Source organism: Thamnophis sirtalis, unplaced genomic scaffold (assembly GCF_051295495.1).
Source record: "Thamnophis sirtalis isolate CommonGarterSnake01/CBP01778 unplaced genomic scaffold, rThaSir2_p1.2 scaffold_5, whole genome shotgun sequence".
Lineage (NCBI taxonomy): Eukaryota > Metazoa > Chordata > Lepidosauria > Squamata > Natricidae > Thamnophis > Thamnophis sirtalis.
In genome coordinates this window covers 20,883,218-20,904,020 of record NW_028261385.1, presented here as the reverse complement: position 1 = coordinate 20,904,020, position 20,803 = coordinate 20,883,218, and the positions used below count along the sequence as shown (strand labels likewise).

General features: G+C 37.9%; 1 protein-coding gene across 3 annotated transcripts in view; it reads right to left on the bottom strand.

Moving 5' to 3' along the window:
* SPEF2 (sperm flagellar and cilia associated 2) overlaps nt 1-20,803 on the bottom strand; it is a 124,601-nt gene that overhangs the window by 45,666 nt on the left and 58,132 nt on the right. For all 3 annotated transcript variants that reach the window (XM_087715402.1, XM_087715404.1, XM_087715403.1), the window contains exons 19-28: nt 19,329-19,475; nt 15,586-15,672; nt 13,879-14,006; nt 12,737-12,864; nt 12,504-12,642; nt 9,451-9,588; nt 7,233-7,393; nt 5,388-5,565; nt 4,231-4,456; nt 2,399-2,518 (exon numbers count right to left, since the gene is read on the bottom strand). In XM_087715402.1, coding sequence (XP_087571528.1) covers nt 2,399-2,518; nt 4,231-4,456; nt 5,388-5,565; nt 7,233-7,393; nt 9,451-9,588; nt 12,504-12,642; nt 12,737-12,864; nt 13,879-14,006; nt 15,586-15,672; nt 19,329-19,475 — 1,452 coding nt within the window. The remainder of the gene's footprint in view (nt 1-2,398; nt 2,519-4,230; nt 4,457-5,387; nt 5,566-7,232; nt 7,394-9,450; nt 9,589-12,503; nt 12,643-12,736; nt 12,865-13,878; nt 14,007-15,585; nt 15,673-19,328; nt 19,476-20,803) is intronic.

Below are 20,803 nucleotides of genomic sequence, written 5' to 3'. Positions count from 1 at the left end.
GCAGGGGCCGAACACATGCTGAGCCGACTTTGTGCAGTGAGGCGGAGTAATTCAACCCCCCCCCAAAGAACACGTGTGTGTGTGTGTGTGTGTGTGTGTGTGTGTGTGAGAGAGAGAGAGAGAGAGAGAGAGAGAGAGAGAGAATTGGGTCAAAATTGGTGGCCAAAGGAGTGGAAGGAAGGAAGGAAGGAAGGAAGGAAGGAAGGAAGGAAGGAAGGAAGGAAGGAAGGAAGGAAGGAAGGAAGGAAGGAAGCCCTGCCCCCTGTGAAAAAAACTGAAGATGGAGCAGTGAATGAATAAGCCATAAAAGCAACAAACAGTCTTCATTTAATTACTTGTATTGTAGTCTGATGTAACATGTTTTTAAAGTTAACGTTAGTTAGAAAAGATAGGGTACAAAACTTAAATAATAAAAAAAATTCTACATTCATTTTGAAAAATAAATGCAATACTTGATTAATTTCATATCTTTATTTAAAATAGTTTTGGCATGGCATATCATTTTATTGACTCAGTTGGAAATGATGTGGATGTTGTATCTGATTCTGAGGCATATATATTCTTAAGTAACATAACATATGGCATATTGTCCAAACTTGCTAGACTATTTAATTGATCTTATTACTTTAAAGGGGGAGAGTTTCATGAATTATTTTATTACATTTATGTTGCATTTATATATTATATTTATTACATTTATATTCCACATTATATATTTGTATTGTTATTTTAGTGTTTATTGTCAATTTTGATAGATATATTGATATATCAATACTGATTTTAATCATACTAAATAACAATTACTGCTATTATTTATCAGCATTAAATATTTACATTTTTAATATCGAGTTAGTCATATTTTAGAATAATAGGATTATCTTTTAATAGGATAATTGGCAAAATCTAATTCAAATGTGATGGGTTGCATTCCAAAGGAATGTGAGAGGACAGGTTGCCTGCAAAATGCCAGGACCCAGGACCTGTTGGTGCCATGTCTCTCTCTAGCCAATCTAATGATCTAAAAGCTGAGCAGAAGTCTTTTTTTTTCCAGGGTGAGCGGAAAAGTATAGTGTTTGAGTAGCACATTTTCATGTCTGGCATTCATCAGGCTGAAACCTTGCTCACAATTGGTGCTTGGCGCTTGGAATGTTGCGCAAATGTCCAGCAGACGAGACAGAAGTTCAAACTGTTGCTCTCTTAGGTGCTCAGGCATGAAACTGTGCCGCTCAAACACTATACTTTTCCGCTCACCCTGAAAAAAAATTAGAGGGAACATTGGTCTCCACAGCCCCGGTTCCGTCTCCAAGCAGCCCCCAGAGGAAAGGGGCCAGCCACGCTTCCCCCCTGGACTTTCTGGGAGTGGAGGATCCGCATTCCGCTCCCCCTTCCAAGCCCCGAGTGGCCAGCCTTTCGCCTCCGCGGCTCTCGCTCCAGCCTTGTCCGGGCTCCTCCTCGGCGAGCCTGCCGGAGCTCTGGGACAAAGCGGCAAAAAATTCCTTATGCAAAGGAGGCCCGTAGTTCTCTCGCCTCCCCCTGCAGTTAGCACTAAGCACTAAGCAGAGTCATTCTGGCAGCAACTACCTTAGCCTTTTTCCTTTTAATTTAATTTTCTTTTCTTTTCCTCATGACACTGGTGAGGCCCCGCCTCCCCTGCCTACCCTGACTGCACGTCCCTGATCAACACTGTTGGATTTCTGCAAAAAAAAAGGCTCTTGTAACGACATGTATACTTAAAACATGGTTTTGTAATGGATTACGTTAATAAATATAGTTTCACAATATAAAACTATGTTTTGAACTAACCATGGTTTATGAATACATCACAGATAAATTTTATCTGCTACACCAGTCTTTTGGCTGCAAAGTAATGTTCTTTGTTGTTTTTGGTGCACGATTCAATCTAGCAAAGAACAATTTGGCCTTATTTTGTTTCTGTTCTTAGAAAATTAAAGTAATAAATGAAAGCGATTTTCACAAATATGGTAAGCCTAATACATGGATAATTGGGGTTATTCAACAAACTATGGATAAACCAAACCACATTAACCAACACCTGAACCTAAAAAAAAGGTTAAGCAGAACATCTACAAGAAGTTCAAGCGAACATAGTTAATATCCAAGGCAAATGTCTACGGAGATTCTCAATCATCCAGGTTATGGTTGTTCCAAAAGTGCTGGACTTTCTTGTTTTTTTCCCTTGAAAATATTTTGCTTCTCATCCAAGAACTGAAGAAACTTCTTAGAGAAGCAAAATGTTTTCAAGGAAAAAAAACCCAAGAAAGCCCAGTTGTCTTTCAGACAGCATCTTTTGACATCCAAAACAAATGTTGGGGTTTTATTTAATTTTCTCAGCCCTAAACGGGTAGATATTTAACCATTGTGTTTGCAGAAATTATACCTTCATGCTCCAGTGCAGCAAAATATTCCTGTTTCAATTTAAGCTTCAATTCTTGCTTCTTTAATTCCTCTGGGGATAAAGGAGTAGCTACTAGTTCAGTGGCAGATGGAGTATGTGTTCCTGGAGGAAAAAAGTAATATTGTAAAAAAATCTGAAGGTAAAAATGTTTGAATAGCTTTTATCTTTGTATTAACAGACAGCTAATAAAGTAATATAGGATTTCTCAAACTGTGTGATGCTTTGTTTCCCCCATAAATACAGGTAGTCCTCAATTTACGACAATTGAGCCCAACATTTGCGTTGTTAAGTGAGACAGTAGTTACGTCAATTTTGCCCCATTTTACAAGCTTTCTAGCCACAGTTGTTAAGTGAATCACTGCAGTTGCTAAGTTAGTAAGGGATGTGAAGTGAATCTGGCTTCCCCATTGATTTTGCTTACCTGAAGGTCACAAAAGATGATCACGTGACCCCTCTCCCAGGACACTGCAACCGTCATAAATATGAATCAGTTGCCAAGCATCTGAATTTTGATCACATGACCATGGGAACATGCAATGGTGTGAAAAATAGTGTGGAAAAGTCACCCTTTTCAGCTCCATTGTAACTTAAAATGGTCACTAAATGAACTGCTGTAAGTCGAGGATTACCTGTAAATGGTTGGACCATGCTCAAGAGTGTATGGATAAGATAGTGCTTAAATTGTCAAGGCAAAATGAGAGTGCTGTGTAGTGATTGTCCAGTTTGGTGTACTTAAAACTTTCTGGCATTTTCCTGGGGCCACTTATTATGTTGGGTTCTGGCACTGAGTCTATGGATCATCTCTAGATAGCTCAAGCACTGCATTTGTGCTCAACCACAAAATATTAGGAGGTTTGCAAGTGAACGGCGCCTCAAGACTGGAAGTGGGAAACAAGATTAGGCAAGAAGGCCCTGAACCTGGCCAGGTCATCTTGGATAGCATTTAGCCAGGCTGTGCACAAGTTTCAAAAGGCCAGGCCCACCTTCTGAAACTTGTGCACAGCCCAGCTCAGCATCAACAGCTCTGTGAAGTTCATTCCCATCTGAGCAGAGCAGGAATAAGCGCAGTCCTTCTCAAATCTGCTTGTTACCCTTTGAGAACCTCTGACAGTTCTAAAAAAGGAGTTTCATTCAAATATTTATAAAACACAAAGTCTGAACTTTGCTCATTTATCAAGAGTTGTTTGCCTAGTGTTGCTGCAGGAGAAATTTCCTGACTTGCCTTCAAAAGTTGAAGGTGCTCCATCACTGGAGGATTTGAAGAAGAGACTGGACAACCATTTGTCTGAAATGGTCTCCTGCTTGAGCAGGCGGTTAGACTAGAAGACCTCCAAGGTTCCTTTCAGCTCTGTTGTTCTATGTTCTATGAGTTAGATCTGCAGCAATGAACCCAAATAAAGCAATCATCCTCCCTGAAAAAATTCTGAGCATATATTTGCAACCAGATGTTTTTAGTCTGTGTGTGCTTCTTCCCTAGAGTAAATATTCTCCTGGATCCTAGCAAGTTTCAGGACAAAAAAAAACCTAACCCAAACTCTTTCTGAGTTTTGGGGAAAAGGAGGAAACTCTTTCCCAAGTTCCATAAAAATGTCTTTTGGTGTTGTCTTAACTAGACCATTCCTCCTCAACCTGGCTCTTTTGAATGTTCCCTGGAAGTACAACCTAAGAATGCTGGAGTTTTGTTTCCATTACATCTGGAAGATGCGGAGAAGTTTTAGGATGGTGTGGACAAGGTGTTTTTCTTACTCTTCTAAGTATCTGTTTGCTGGTCCTGCTCTGAATAGGACCACAATATGTCACTAAACTTTGTTTACCTTTCTTTTTTCCTTTCTTATCGTCTTTGCTGTCCTTGGCTTTGACCGCTTTCCCATCTTTTCCACCTTTTCCTTCCTTTTCGCCTTTTCCTCCTTTCCCTTTTCCTTCCTTGCCACCTTTGCCAGCAATTGCTATTGAAGATCTGAGGCGCTCTTTTTCCTTCATTTCCTCCAGAAGCCGCTCTTTCTCCTCTTCCGCTTCTTTTGACTGAATTTCAGAACTCACCTAAAATTTTATATACCAACGTTTATTAATAGAAATTTTAGAAGCATTAAAGTAGAACAGTGGTGAAGATGCTTTTTGAGCAAGAATATTGTTAGGTAAAGGTTAAGGTTCCCTGCACATGTGTCCTAGTCATTTCTGGCTCTAGGGGAGGTGCTCATCTCTGTTTCTAAGCCGAAGAGCCAGTGCTGTCCAAATACGTGTCCATGGTCATGTGGCCACATTGAACACGCACAGAGCGCTGTTACCTTCCCATCAAGGTGGTTCTTATTTTTCTACTTACATTTTTCATGTGCTTTTGAACTGCTAGGTTGGCAAAAGCTGGGACAAGAAACGGGAACTCACCCCGTTACATGGCACTAGGGATTTGAACCGCTGAACTTCTGATTGACAAGCATTTAGCATATCAAGTTAGAAGCATGCTTATGCTGTTGCTGCCGTTTTCACTTCTCAGCTTGCCATTGAACCGGAGGTTGTGGGGAAGACCAGGTTTGGAATGCCAGTTCCAGGTGACAAGAAGGAATTGTCCCATGGGAACCAAGATCATCTAACCAGATTGTCGACAAAGACTTCAACAGTTTCCTAGACATCTAATTGGACAACATGACCTGTACTAATGAGGGTAGGAAGAAACTATTATCTAACTATGCAAAAACCACAGGAATTAAGTAGAGCTGGTTTTGCTTTCAGTCTGTGCTGAAATGATGTACTCAATAAATCTTTGCAAAAAAGAGATTGGATCGTCTCAGCAGTGCTTGCTTATTTGGGTTCGTCAGTTGGAATCCTGACATAGGAACTATATGAAGTTATGGTGGATCCCCTAAAAAGAATTGGGGACCTGGTTCCAGAGTTCCAACATCATGCACACATTTTGTTTCTCTCTTTTATCCCCAGACATCTATGACCCGTCTCTTTAAATAAAGGCTTTACCTACCATGGAAGATATAGCTGTTGTAATATAATGCCATGTCTCTGTGAGCAGTTTCTCATCTGGGCTGAAATTAAATATTACACTTTCTGAAAACAGATCCTCCTTGATCTTAACTGGAATCAATTTGATCCTTTCTCTGTTAACTTCTGGTGAAGGAGATCTGTGAGCAATCATAGGAATTCTTAAAGAAAGGGGAGGAAAGAGATAAGTAAGTCCTGCTTCCCCAGATGCTCTATTTTTAATGTATTGACTATATTTCTACAGGTTTACAGATTTTAACAGAAAATGTAGCACAAGCTTCAAAAGTATGGCTGACATTTGGGTTGGTTACACTTGCAATGGTGCCCAAGAGTGAATCACAAGTTGCAAGTTCTCCCATCATGCTTAGGACATTTAGTGCATAAATTGATTTTTGAGTTTTCTAGTTTCTTGTATCACTTTGCTTGATGAAGCGTTCTTGAAAACTCATTTTCATATTGTTTTATGCTGTTTTAATTCAGTTTAATACCTACTTAAGTGTATTGCTTTTATTTTGTATTTCCCTTCCCTCTTCTGCCCGCCCCTGAAATGCCAGGTGTGGCAAATTCCCAGTTATAGGGGATATATGTTTACTAATTAGAGAAACATAAAATACATATCTTTATCTAATTTACATCTCTCACACTTTGCTACCACAATACTTTCTTCCCACACATATTTAACAGTGTACATGTGACATATGTAATTAAGGAGTATGATTTGGATCATGAGGTTGTGGCTCTTATTTTTTGATGCTCGTTCCTTTGAGTGCTTTTGGAGTGGCTGCAGTCCAAAATGTAATGGGTGGAATCAGAAGCAAAATAAATTTTATTGCATATCATTTTGCTTTAATAATCTAATTTAATGGAAAGTTAGTTAATAAGTTAATGTTAATGATTTTTTTTGTATTCATGTCAAAAGCTCTGAGGTGTTTCCGGGTGGAAGTGACATCACTGTTGCCTTGGGGATGTCCAGTTGGGGGCTCCTTCCATGTTCCTAGCAGGAGCTAGAGTTAAGGATAACAGCTCAATCCCGCCCCACGGCAGCTGTCACATCTCGAATGCGAACTTGCCAACCTCCTGCCCAGAGTTCCAGCCACTTGAGACACCATGCTCTTATGTTAATAATTAATAAATAATAATTAGTTAATTACAATTAACTTAATTATTAACCATAAATGTAAGAGCCATGGTGGTGCAATGGTTAGAATTCAGTATTGCAGGATAATTCTGCCAACTGCCAGGAGTTCAATTCTGACCGTTCAAGATTGACTCAGTCTTCCGAGAGTAGGGCGGCATACAAGCTAAATAAATTCAATTCAATTCAATTCCATCCTTCCAAGGTTGGTAAAATGAGAACCCAGATTGTTGGGGGCAATAGACTGACATTGTAAATTGCCCAGAGAGGGCTGTAAAGCACTGTGAAATGGTATATACATTTAAGTGCTATTGCTATTAATTATTTAATACTTATTAATATATCTCCAATCACATATTTCACCATTTTCCTGTCTCACTGAAAATTACAATTTACTAACAATTGTTGGATAGTCCCTGTGGCCACTCTTCAAGGAGGCTGCTTTGGGTTTCAGACCATTCCATTCTCATTTAGCTATTTTTGTGTTATTTGACTGGCCCTGGTTTTCTAGGGCCTCACATAGAGATGTTTTGTATCAAACACATATACACCTTTTTAAAGCTCATGTTTCATACCAGTTATGAATATATAACGGTAGTACATTCATACAAGTATTCTTTCTCCTATTTATATGTACTCCAACACAAATATATTTATTTAGTAATTGCTGCAGTTCTCCCATTTTTATCATACATTTTCATCTTGGACTCTTCCATAGATAGCTTTCTTTCCATCACATCTATTAAGGGTATTCTGGAAAAGTCAGAGCTGGTGTCTGTTGGAATTTTGCCTTCCATTGCTCTATAATAATCACTTAGAAGTTTTTTGGTATCTTGGAAACGGTCCATTTCATCCTTTATGATGTCCAAAGAAAACAAAAAAATTAATCCTCTTATCCCTCTGAAAATGCACGACAATTTTACAACATCTATACTGTTGTTAGAAAACTATTCTTAAAAGAATCCCTTCTCATCTTTACAATTGGGGTTCCAATGTTTTGGAACAAAGGAGCTAGTGCCCAATTTTGTACATTTGAGCTAGGAATTAATAATGTTAAAGGACTATGAGTTTTAACTATATGTTAATTAAGCATCCATTAATAATACTATTATTCCTGTTGGAGATTTATAATACTGTAGCTAAGCCAACAGACCTGACACAAGCTGAACATATTTTAAAAATCACAATTAAGAGAACAGTCATAAGATTGTATGCATCATTAATTATCTGTATGTGTTGTTTCTCTCTCTTTATCTTAAAATATGATTGTACTCCAACATTAACCATGAAGGTTTGATCAAATGTTTTAACAAATGTGTACTATATATTTGGAAATAGCAGATATGATTATTAATTAATTTAGCATTGCTGAAGATGCAGTGAATGTAACACTAAACCATGGTATGTTGAACAAGTAATAATAGTCTTGTCTGTCTATAGATTCTACAGAATAGAGCAAAAATATGAGTAATTGTCCAAAACCATCTAGTTTGGGCCTAAATGATAATTTTCACTCAATAATTCTTCAATTAGCATTTTAGTTTCATTCTACAATTATGCTTAAATCCAACAAGAAAAATAATGTCAAGTACAATTTGCTAGGTTCAGAGAATCTGTACATCTGAAACAAAACTTTATGCACCTGTCATCCTTTTGATTTATTATTAGACTAAAAGCCGCTAAATATATAACTGAAAAGTAAAAACAGTGCCATGTATTCATGGGAAAATTCACAAAGCCACAATCTCAAAAGGGGGAAACAGAGACAGAAAGAGAGAGGAACCACAACAATAAACAATCCAGTTGAGTAGGACAATGATCAGGTCAAAGGTTTCAGCTTAAACTTCTTAAATCTGTACCAGATCTCCTCTAGCTTCTGCCAGTTCAGGGGTCTTGGGATTGAACAAGATACAGAATAAAAATATTATCTATCCTAATGCTACCCATGGTAACCTCTTTTTTGGTAATTTGTTGCATTTCTATCTGATATTCCTCCTATGTACCTCATTCAGGATCCCTTATGAGCCTACAAATAATGATGTCAACCCTAAGCTCAGTCTCCAAGAAGGATTCCTGTTACTGTTTGTATGAATCAGGGCCATGAAGAACCTTGAATCTGATTCTTTTGAGATACACTTAATGAATATTGGGTTTATCTTGTTTGGATGACTTCAAACAAAAGCTGGACAGATATTTGTTGGGAGATAGGCAGCGGGTTAAATTTAATAGTCTATGTGGCTCTTTGCAATTATGATGTTATGTTTTTCCACTTCACTGTATCTGTCCAGTGGCCTAGAGAGAAGACTTTCACCTTTAAGGATTCATATGTTTGGAAAAATGGAACAGGAGATTAAGAGTAGACTGGTGGTGGTGGTGTGCTTGTGTGTGTGTGTGTGTGTGTGTGTTGGTGTCTTAACATAGTTCTCCACCATACTGGTCATTGGTTTGGAGCTGTTACCAATGGCCAGACTTGCACTGTGGATTCCTGTTTGGACAGGCAAAGCTACCCCAGTCACACAAAGCTAAGACTCTATCAACAATTTAAAAGTTTACAAACACCAGGGTTTCATGTGACTTTTTGAAGACCCAATAAATATTGTAGTGAGAAATGTGAATTGGTACCCAGTGGACTGTGCTATACAACGTGAATGTGACATCCATGCTGTAATGTAGTTTTGAACATTCATGTTCTATTTCTGCAGCCATAGGGTTCCATTGCAACTGGATTATAGAACTGTTATTTAATAACACTCCAAGCAATAAATAGCACAAAATGTTGAACCCTATACATTTGAATAGCAGAGAATTATTAATTATATTGGCTATTTTTCTAATAATCTAGTTATTCCTCGTTTCAGCCAAAAATTCATAACACATGAAAATGCAAAGCTCCTTTTATCATATTCCAGACCTGCATAAGAGAAAAAATGTGGTTCATCAGAAGCCCAATTCGGTCGGGCAACCAGCCATCGTTCATAATATCACAACGTTCCTGCTCAGCTTCTTCTCTCCTGTTCTCACAGATATCCCACAAGCGATCTCTTAAATCCTAAAAAAGATTTTTTTAAAACCAATAATGTTCTGAAACGTTCAAAATGTTCCATCCCAATCCTCCCCCCCCCGCCCCGCTCCCCATAAACTAGCTAAATACAGTTCCACTTCAGATATCAGCTGCTAGAGTTCCCACTTTCACACATACTGGGACTAAGGATCACTTCAGTTATAATCAAAGTGCAATTTTAAAGGTGACTTAAGGAGTGAAAATTTGCAGACAATAGACACAAACTATATTCAATCCATCAAATTAAACGTTTATGTTTACATTCAATTTAGTGATCAAATATGGTTCTGAGCCTAAAATATCATTTATCCCTGCCTTATATGTACCAAACCATACAAAAACTGATAATATTTTCATGGTTTCAATACAACCAGAGGTGGGTTCCATCCGGTAATTCGGCCTGCCACACCCCTGAACTGGTTCTTTCAATGGCACTATAGGCGGTGCCATCTTGTTTTTTGCTTCTGTGCATGTGCAGAAGTAATTTTTTACTATTGCGCATGCACATGTAGTGCATATCAAGCACGCACAAACATGCAGTGCGTCTCTGAGCGAACCGGCAGTAGCATCAGCCAGAACCCACCCCTGAATACCCAAAATCTTATTGTTACAAAATCTAAAGCAGATTTTCTTCATGTAGAATGGCACAGAGAAGACACACTATTCATAGAGTTTGCACTATCTACAATCTCTTTTTGCCAGAATGGTTGCTGTCTGAAAAAATAAAGGATTAGATGGGACATTTTTTGGCCGGGGAGGGGGGGGGGCACTGGTGGGAGACAAAAGCTACCAATACTATCAGGTGGATCTGGTATCCTTTACAGAAGCATGGAACATTCATCAGATACAAAGGTTAATTGTGAATGTGAATTGGATTCTTTCTAGGGAAGTTTTCATCATTGAAAGCCTCCCTAATGGGCAAGAAATCAGATTATATATGGTTGTTATTGGTTTTTTATACCAGTTTTATGGCAAACACCTCGGGCCATACATCACACAGGGCAAAGAAACATGTTGATTTCCAGCTCTTCAAGCAGCCAATAGAGCCAATAGTAAGGGATTGTGGAAATGAAAATGCAGAACATCTGGAAAAAGAACTACTATTCTTAACTTACACAGTCCAAGGCTATAGAATATGTTGGTGGCTAATGTTTTTTCTCATTGTAAGGTGCTGCTTCTCTGTGCCATTTGTTTTATAAAATGCTTAGTAGAAATCTCCGTTGCTTGCAATTTAAAACATTTCTCTCTTTTTAAAGAAGTAAAATAGATCAAATTGGAGGAAATCACACTTTGATTAATTTTCAACAACAATTCTAGTTATTAGGCAAAACAACAAGAACAACCCTCTCCCAGAACTAAACTATAGATGTTTTCTGTTCTAGAAAAATGCTTGAATAGCTTTTCTTTCATGAGTTATATTTGTACAATTTAATATTAAAATCATGAAGAAAATAAAGGTAACATTGAAGCAAACATTTCCATAAACTGACATTATGTTAATTTATTCTATTATACCAAAACATACTTTACTTTAAAAAAAAAACTTTCAGGGTACACTGAAAGTATTATATTGCTAATCTGTTTACATGTTTGCATGCATCATTTGAGGACATGTTTTTACTGTTTAGTTTTTTCAATGAAATAGGAAAGGATGTGACTTCACTGCTTATATCTCAGTAATTTATGATGGATTAAAAAAGAGACTGTTTTTTAAAAAAAACTCCCACTTTCTACCGCAGTGTGGAAAATTATTGCCTCAATGAGGCTTTAAGCACTGCTTTTTTAAAGACAAAGTTTCTGTTCCTTTCCCTCTTTTATCTGACTCGCAAAGCTGCTTGGATAGGTGAGACCATAAACTTGTCATTCCCAGTAACCTAAGCAGGTGTTGTGGTCAGTGGCCACGTTTACCATGTGTTTTTAGAGATAAGCCAGTTTTTAGTCCTTTCATCTTTAGATTCTCGCTAGATACCATGAACTGAGAACCTAGTAGAGTTTTCTGTCTTACATTGAGGAAACCAAGCTCACTGGCACATTTAAGAGTACATTGGTGGCAAACAAATAATCCTATGTTCAATGAACCATAGAATTCATTGATCGGTTAACTAATCTCATCACCAAAATATATTTATTCTGTGGAATAAATGGGGGACAGTCACTAGGTAAAGTCAGAAAGCTGTGTTTTAAAACATAATGCTTAAGCCTTGATATCTATCTGTAGTGAAATTAATCCTTAATTTACAACAGTTCATTTAGTGAAACGTTTGCAGTTACAACAGCATTGAAAAAAGTAACTTATGACCATTTTTCACACTTAAAACTGTTGCAGCATCCTCAGAGTCATGTGATCAAAATTTAGATGCTTGGCAACTGAGTCAGATTAATGACGGCTGCACTGATCCAGTATCGTGTGATCATCTTTTGTAACCTTTTGATAAGCAAAGTCAATGGGGAAACCAGATTCCCTTAGCAACTGTGTTACTAACAACTGCAGTGGTTCACGTAACAACTGTGGCAAGAAAGGTAATAAAATGTCTCACTTAGCACAAAAAAATTGGTGGCTCAATGGTAGTCTTAAATCAAGGACTACCTGTATGTTCACGTCTACTTCAACACAACCTTATAATTTAAAGATGCTCCATATTTTTTCAAACCCTTTCCCAAGTTTTTTTTTCTTTTACAAGAATGTCTTTGGGGAAAAAAAGATAAACCAATTGTCTTTCATGGAGTGAGAATTGGTAAAAACAATGCAAAGTATTTTCTGGCACTAGTTTATTTCAGTGGAAGCTGTTTAGAAATGAAGCCTCGAGGTATATTTCCCTACAATGCCACATTCATCTTGATAAGAAACAAAACCAACTTGCTATGAATTAGTAAACCATCTCCTACTTTTAGTTAATTCTTACGGTAACTCTTTGATGTAGTTCTTCTTTTGTTTCGTCATCATCCCATAAATCATCAGACACTGAATTATAATCCATTTGCCACTGAGTCACAAATTCCTGCTTGTGGTCTGGACGCTTCAAATAGTCCTTGAAATGGTTTCTGTGGACAGTGAAATGAAAGATCCATCCAGGAGGTTGGAAGACAGCAGAAAAAGAGACATGAGGAAGTTGAACCCAGCAGTCCCAACACTCACCTTATGTCTGACAGGTAATGAATGATAACATGTTGCTCATGTCTGAGGCATCGAAGGGTTGCTTTGGTGCTATTGATATATGATCTCTCTATTGTTTCCCAATAAGGAACTAGGAATTCTGCTATTTCCTGTTAAGTTGTAAAAATACAGGATTCACATGTATTTATCTATACATTGCCTATCTTAAATGTTAAGGAAAAGAAGAGCATGTCATATGTAGCCTCAGGTTATGTATCAGCCAAGTCCTATTGGTCTATATGGAAAACTTTCTGATAAGAAAGTTTCTTCTTACTCATTCTCACATGCTAGATAAATCCAGGCAATAATTGCCCTGCTATCAAGTTTATTTATTTTACTGCACTGATTTTTATTTTTCTTGACTAGAGTGCTGGGTCAAGTTTGCTGTATAGGTAGCTACAGTATACCAAACAGGAAGTGTGTAAAAATAGAATATAGATTGTGTCTCACACTAAACAGCCTAAAATTCTCTAGTCTTGGAAACCTTTCCACACCAAAATCAGAGAAAATGAAATGGTGGCAGTTCTGTCTAAGTTATATGAACAAAGCAGTTGCGGTTTTAAAGTTTACAGTGGTGTGTGAATCTAGCTATTTGAGTTAATTACTATTACTGAGCATAAACTATGTCTTAATGCTGTCATTAGACAGTGCTGACAGAATCAGATTTCCTTGGAACAGCAGAAGACAAATATTGAAAAATAAATATTAAAAACTCACTTTTCTCAAGTTTTTTTAATGTAACATTTCACCCCTCATGTCTTCACGTTGAACTAGCAAGATAGATGGTAAGAGCCATTCTTAGCTAGTTGCTGAATGTAAGGGTGAGGATCTGAAGAATCACATATCAACCTAGTATTGTATAAATATGGCAGAGATTTCTTTCAAAATAATAAAAAAAGACAAAATGAAGCTAATTTCTCCAGTTTGATCCAATTGTCCTCTAGATGTATGGTAACTACATAGAATCCTTAGACACGTTGCCTAATCTGGATGTGGATTTGGATCACAAAACATATTTCTGATCACTGAACTTTGCAAGAGAAGGAAGGAAAGAAGGAAGGAAAGGAAAGGAAAGGAAAAGAAAGGAAATGATAATCATAAACTGCTGTTTCTGGACAGCTTACTTGGGGTACTGGATCATCACAGTAAACCCATTCACTTGACCCAGGTTTGATTGTAGGTGGTTCAACAGTACTAGAAGGCAACATATCTTCAGGGGAAGATGACGTCTGCCCTTTTCCTCGTGGAGTTCCTTAAATACAAATAAAAGTAAAATGCCTCTTTTTCCAGGGAGAAGATAAGAAGGAATGACTTAAGAACAATAGAGAACAGTATCTTTAGACTGTCTTATGCCATAGAAATATTGATGTTTTGCTCTCATGGCAATCAACTTATCACCCTTATAAATGTGCTTTTTTGGACCAATATTTGGGGACTTTGATTTTGATCATAGTGTCATATGTATATTTGTTTATGTAAGTATGTATGTGTTTATATTTGTGTCTGTACATGAAAAGATGCTGTAAAGTTTCTTAGGAAGGAAAGAAAATGAGATTAGGCCACCCTCTACTATCTATATACCAGCTTGCATTAAACTTTCTCCAAGGGGTTCTTCTTGCCCTATCCTAGACCCAGACTTAATTTTTTTCAGCACTCGCCTTCTTCTGAACAGTGATTCTTTAAACAGTTGCAACAAATGAAAAGAGGTTTTAGACATTAGCCACCCCGTGAATGAACGACAATATATGATTAATATGTAGTAGAGTGGGAACTAGTTTTTTATGTTCCTATCTGGATTTCTTATTCTTTCCATCACATGTTGGTAACCAATTTTACTACTCTTCCATTAGTTCTTGCACTGGAAGATATTTTCTGGAGATTCTTTGTACTCCTTGTAAACGTCTTTGCTCTGGCTTACTAAGTTATCACATCATCTGTTCCCAAGAAGAATTTTTTCAATCTTGGATCTGAACTTCTGGTCATTTCCTTTGTGAACAATTACAGTTGAGATTCTGATGGAAAAGAATCTGATTATTGAGCTATTGGACCTACTCCCTCAAGGATGCCAATGCCAAAGTATGATAGTTATTCAGTTCACATCAAAAATAATCCATCATTTATTCCTTCACTTAATATGTTCCTAAATCCAAATGTTTGTATTTATATGACATAGCGTGACAGATAACAACTTTTAAATAAACGTGATACACTTTATGTTTATAGTTCTGGGGCATCATCATAAATATGAGAAGGAGGAACTGATTTAACCACAAGTAAGCTGCCAACTTAATTTTATTCAGTATTGATTTCTCATCTGATTTGTTACCCATGGTAATATACTTTGTAAATACCAGAGATCTCTACTATAAAATATTAATTCTCACTTCCAGATTTAAAATGTCTACTAGGAAATTCAGCCAGCAAATAGAATGTAGTCTGTTACAAATATGTCTGCCAAAGCTACAATACCTGCTAACCATAAATACAGTACAGGTCAACTTTTGTGCATTTTGGCTAGGATAAATTAAGTGCATCCAAAGCACAGTTTTATTTTATTCTATATAAACCGGGATCTCTAATTGAGAAACTATTTTCCAAACCAACATACAATACTTTTACCCACATCCTCAATTGAAGACTCACTAAGTACAGCAATTCTTATACAGAATTAAGAACCTTTTATAAAAAGTATTGTCTTGTCTTTGTCCAATTTATTTTGATCAATCAATCAACCAAAATATGATCAAAATATGCCACAACTGTTTGAAAATGAAAGTCGTGAATATATTTTTAATCAGCAAGTACTAAATTTAACAACAAAATTATCTCACCTGGTTTAGCTGCTGATTCTTTTCCTTTGACTGTTTCATCTTTCTTTACCTTTTTACCTTTAGCAGGTAACTCTGATGAAGTGATCTCTGTAGGACATTTAATATATATTTGAAATATTTTGAGATATATTACCTTGCTCTTGTTAAGTTGGATGTTTCTCCTGTCTAGGATTAAACTCAAATAAGGGGGAACATGGAAATAACTTCAAAAATAAAGAAATATTTTGGCTCATAGTAGTTGGGTTGATTACCAAATCAGTTAAAGATCTAGCAACTGCGTTTTCACAACAAACCCAGTTTGTCTAGTTTATTATTCACTGTATTTTGTGAACTCCAATATGGTTTAATTCAATAACCAAAGTAAACTGAATCTGAATCTAAGCAGTAATTAGTAATCATGGTCACTGTTAATTTTCGCTTTCTCTATCAATTTCATAAACTTGTCAAATCATAAGACAGTGGAAAGGAGAAAACAACAGTTGAGACTAAAGGTGAACAGATGCGGAAATTATTTATAGGAATAACGAAAATCTTCGGTCCATACTTCAAGTGTGTCATGGAAATAATGTAGTTAAAAGGCTTTTGTCAACCAATTATTTTCTCTTCATTTCTTCTAGTTATTTGATATGGTAGATAAGGTAAGATAGGGAAAGGAAACTTACTAGTGATTGGGTTTTCATGTAATGCCAAGCTATGCCTAATTACAATTTATTAAATAAATCACTCTTAAATTATGCTATACACTAAACCAGTGATGGGCAACCTTTTTGGCGTGGTGTGTCAAAAATCGGCAAAAAATCGAGCATAACTCGCGTTGTGTGTCACTTCGACAAAAACATAATTTTGCGCAATTTATAGTTTAAACTACAAAAATGTATAATGGCGCTCACAGTTCCCGTTGGCACTCCGCTGTTCCCTGCTGTGGTGCGGTCGTAACCGACAGTCCCAGGAGTAGACTCTTTGTGCCCGTCTGACTGGAGAGAGGCGCGCACTGTTCCCGCGCTCCTCTCCTGCGGGTCCTCCCTCGCCGCGCTGATGACGTGTGTGCGCACGGCACGCACGCCTTACCAGCAGCCCCTGCGCTCAGAAAGGGGCGGCGGCGATACAGTAAGTGAGTGTGGGCGGGGGAGATCACACGTCCCGCCCCCCCCCCCCCGTTCCTCCAGCACAGATTCTTTCATCCTCGGCGGCCGTGCAGGAGCCGAGGATGAATCGCATGAAATCCTGTGCGTGTCACCCCAAATGGCTACGCGTGTCAGCACTGACACGCGTGTCATAGGTTCGCCATCACTGCACTAAACCAATATTTTAACACTTTTACTGTGTTTTGGGAATTACAGTTATTTAAATACCTCCCAAACTGGACATGGAAAATGTATAAGCAATTAAATTGATTTTTAAGTCTTGTGGAGTTAAACGAACCCATTAACTCAATTCCCAACTCTGTCAATTTTTCCAGGATTGTTTAATACAAAGGTCAAAATTATTGTCTCCCAATACTTGGCTTGCCATAACTGAGCTGCAGACATCCATACAACTATTAGATGGTAGCAAAGGGGTAGAGCTTTATCTATGCCATCTAGAGGTATTATCCATTTTTTTCAGCCCAAATACAGAAGGTCCATAAAAAAAGTAAAACACATGTTCAGTGTTGTGACCTTAGAGTTTTTGCCCTCTGGGAGGTCAACATCTTTTAAGTGCATTCCCCAGCACTAAGGTAGTTTCCTATCTAGTACAAATTCATAAATCATAATTTATAAACCATATTGATAGAGTTCACATTTAATTTTTAAAAAGTGTATCGCATGGGATAATAAATGAGCCCCGAGAGAAAAATTTGTGAGGAGGTCTCTTCTCATTGAAATGACCATTCTTCCCAAGCTACCACCTTGATCATATCTATAGATTGCCACTTTTTAAATCTTTACTCCAGGTTATGGTAACTAACGATCATAGCCCTACCTGGAAAGCAAAAGGATTTGGTTTGCACTGTACTTGTTTATTTCTTACTGCAAAACTCTCAATGCATGAAGTGACAATGTTTCTAACTTGTTTCTCAGCTGGCTCATCACAGAGCCTGACACTGATTAGGGCTGGGTGAATGACACAAGAGCACCCAATTATTTTCCATGCCTAAGGAAGGACTAGAACACGAGTATCCCTTCTCCTCGTCTTGCACCTTAACTTCCACACCACACTGGATTCCAGACTATATACATTACATAAAACTACATATTTAATTATAGGGAAAGTATTGTCACAAAAGTGTCCACTTGCCTTTATTTTTTGCCACTAGCTATATATTAACTACATTTATATCCCACTTTCCATCAATCAGCTGAAGACTGCAGATTCATAATAAAATTACAAAATATCTCCATTGCTAAAGCTGTATATCAGGGGTGTCAAACTCAATTTCATTGAGGGCCGCATCAGATTTGTGTTTGACCTCATTGAGGGCTGGGGTGGGTGTGCCCAGGGTGGGCCTTTTGTGTTGGGGGGCACCTGTGGTGGCCCAAGTGCTCTGCCAGTGAAAACAGGCTCCCGAGCTGTTTTTGGCTGTGACGGCCTCTTACATCCCTCTGCCACTGAAAACAGAGCTGGGGGGTACACATGGCCTGCATGCGTTCTGGTTTTGGCTGGGATGGCCTCTTATGACCCTCTGCCAATGAAAACAGAGCTGGGGGGGTACACATGGCCCTCATGCAGTCTGGTTTTGGCTGGGACGGCCTCTTATGACCCTCTGCCAGCAAAAACAGAGCTTGGGAGGGCTGCGCGTGGCTCTCCCAAGCTCCATTTTCGTTGGCAGAGGCACTGCGGGCTGGTCCTTCACTATTTCCAGGGGGGCCCGCTGGCCAGATCTAAGCATCCCGCAGGCTGGATCCGGCCCCCGAGCTTTGAGTTTGACACCCGTGCTCTATATGGTTGAATGAATGTGCACCCACATAAATATATATGCGCATTACTGTCCCTTTTCATTTGGCATCAGGACAATACCATTCTATGGACAGAGCTACAATACAATACAATAACAGAGTTGGAAGGGACCTTGGAGATCTTCTAGTCCAACCCCCTGCCTAGGCAGGAAACCTTATACCATTTCAGACAAATGGTTATCCAACATCTTTAAGTCTTCCAGTGTTGGGGCATTCACAACTTCTGGAGGCAAGCTGTTCCACTGATTAATTGTTCTGTCAGGAAATTTCTCCTCAGTTCTAAGTTGCTTCTCTCCTTGATTAGTTTCCACTTATTGCTTCTTGTTCTGCCCTCAGGTGCTTTGGAGAATGGTTTAACTCCCTCTTCTTTGTGGCAGTCCCTGAGATATTGGAACACTGCTATCATGTCTCCCCTAGTCCTTCTCTTCATTAAACTAGACATACCCAGTTCCTGCAATCGTTCCTGATATGTTTTAGCCTCCAGTCCCCTAAAACTGGCACATTTGTTTCACGCTGCTCCTACTTATAATTCTGTCCCACTGCATGAAATTTCTCGGGGAGTCTTTTTGCATATTTTCTAAGCCTAGCTTTGGTATTTACTGATGAAATTAAAGCCAAAAGGGGCTTTCTTCTTATCTCCATATATTGAAAAGAGCTCCGTAAAGCCATCAACCTACTTGTAGGTATACATGGGCAAGAAGAACAGCATACACTATTTAAAAGTGACCATAAAGAAATGGCTTCCAAAAATGGCTTGTCCTGGAGTATCAGTTTCTAAATGGAGGGCATGTATGAAGTTCCACCAACCTTTAGTTGCAGGGGGTGGAGGTGGAGGTGGTGGCTCCTGTGATTCTTGCAATAGGGCTGATTCCACCTTTTGTATGAATGATTCTTCTGCCAAAAGGTGGATGACCTCCTTCTGTTTTTCAGCTTCTAACTTCTCTTTTTCTTTTCCTTCAATACAGGAATAGCAGCAAAACATACAAACACAAACAACAGTAATAATGTACTATAAATGCAATGCAATGCAATACAATATAATATTTCCTATTAGTTTTTAGCAAATATTCAAATTTCTTGAATATTATTTCCCACGAAATAAGCTGCAATAAAGAAAAAAGAAAAATGAATAAAGAAATAAGATGAAAATGAATATAAAGAAATAAAAATTGCTATGCTTTTATGAGCCACAGTGGCGCAGTAATTAGAGTGTTTCTCAAACTGGCTCGTTTTTTGTGACAACGGGCTCATTTTTTGTCAAAAAAAGGGCATGCATAGCATTTAGGAGGCTTATAGAGTGCTCCTGGGGGCTGGGGGGGAAAACGAGCAAAAAAAGCTTTTTTTTTTAATTAAAATTTTTGCTCATTTTAGCCCTCCCCAGCCCCCAGGAGCACTCTATAAGCCTCCTAAAGGCTATGCACAGCCATTTTTGCAAAGGGGGTGGGGTTTCAGGAGGCCAAAAATGCTGTATTCAGTGTATAAGATCCACCCAGATTTTCACACTCTTTTTTGAGGGAAAAGGGTGCGTCTTATACTCCAAAAATATGGTAGGCAACAAGAAATTAGAACTCTCCCCAGCTCACATTGTTGCTTCACAGTATTTAAAAATCTTCCAGGTTACTTTGAAAGTTACATCATGATATACAGAATAATTCCAAGAGACATTTGGGAGAAATGTAGTCTGAATTCCTAGGAGGGAGGGGCTGTTTTCTAGAGGACCAAGAGGTAGTGAAGTGTGTGTATCCAATCTCATTTGGTCAATAAAGAATACTCTAATTCTAAATTTCAGATTGCACTGTGTATTATTAACTTTTACGTAGAGAAAATGTAACAGGAATTCATTATAGAAAAAAATTGCAGTCAGAACAGTTTGCAAGTAAAAAGATTAATGAATTTTTGAAGATACACAACTCTAGCATGTACTAATTTTGAACGAAAAAATTCACAGGGATAGAATGCTGTGCTAGAAAGAAAATGGAGAAAATAAGTTTTGTCATTATGTAAACAGCTATTTAATGGGGTTAATAAAATATTATAGCAAGAAGTATGTAATATAAGGATAGAAAAAAAAGAATACCGAAAAAAATTGCTATCAGTGGTTTTCACTGAAAAGATTTTAAACAAAAACCTCATAAGGGTTAAACTAAAAACAGAACGATTTATTTTTACAGATTTGCCAGGAAGATTTAACAGTAAATCTGTTATAGTTAATTAATTCCTCAAGACAAATAACTTCACCACCCCACTTTTGGAGTAGCTACGAAATTTGGTCGCTGAAATGA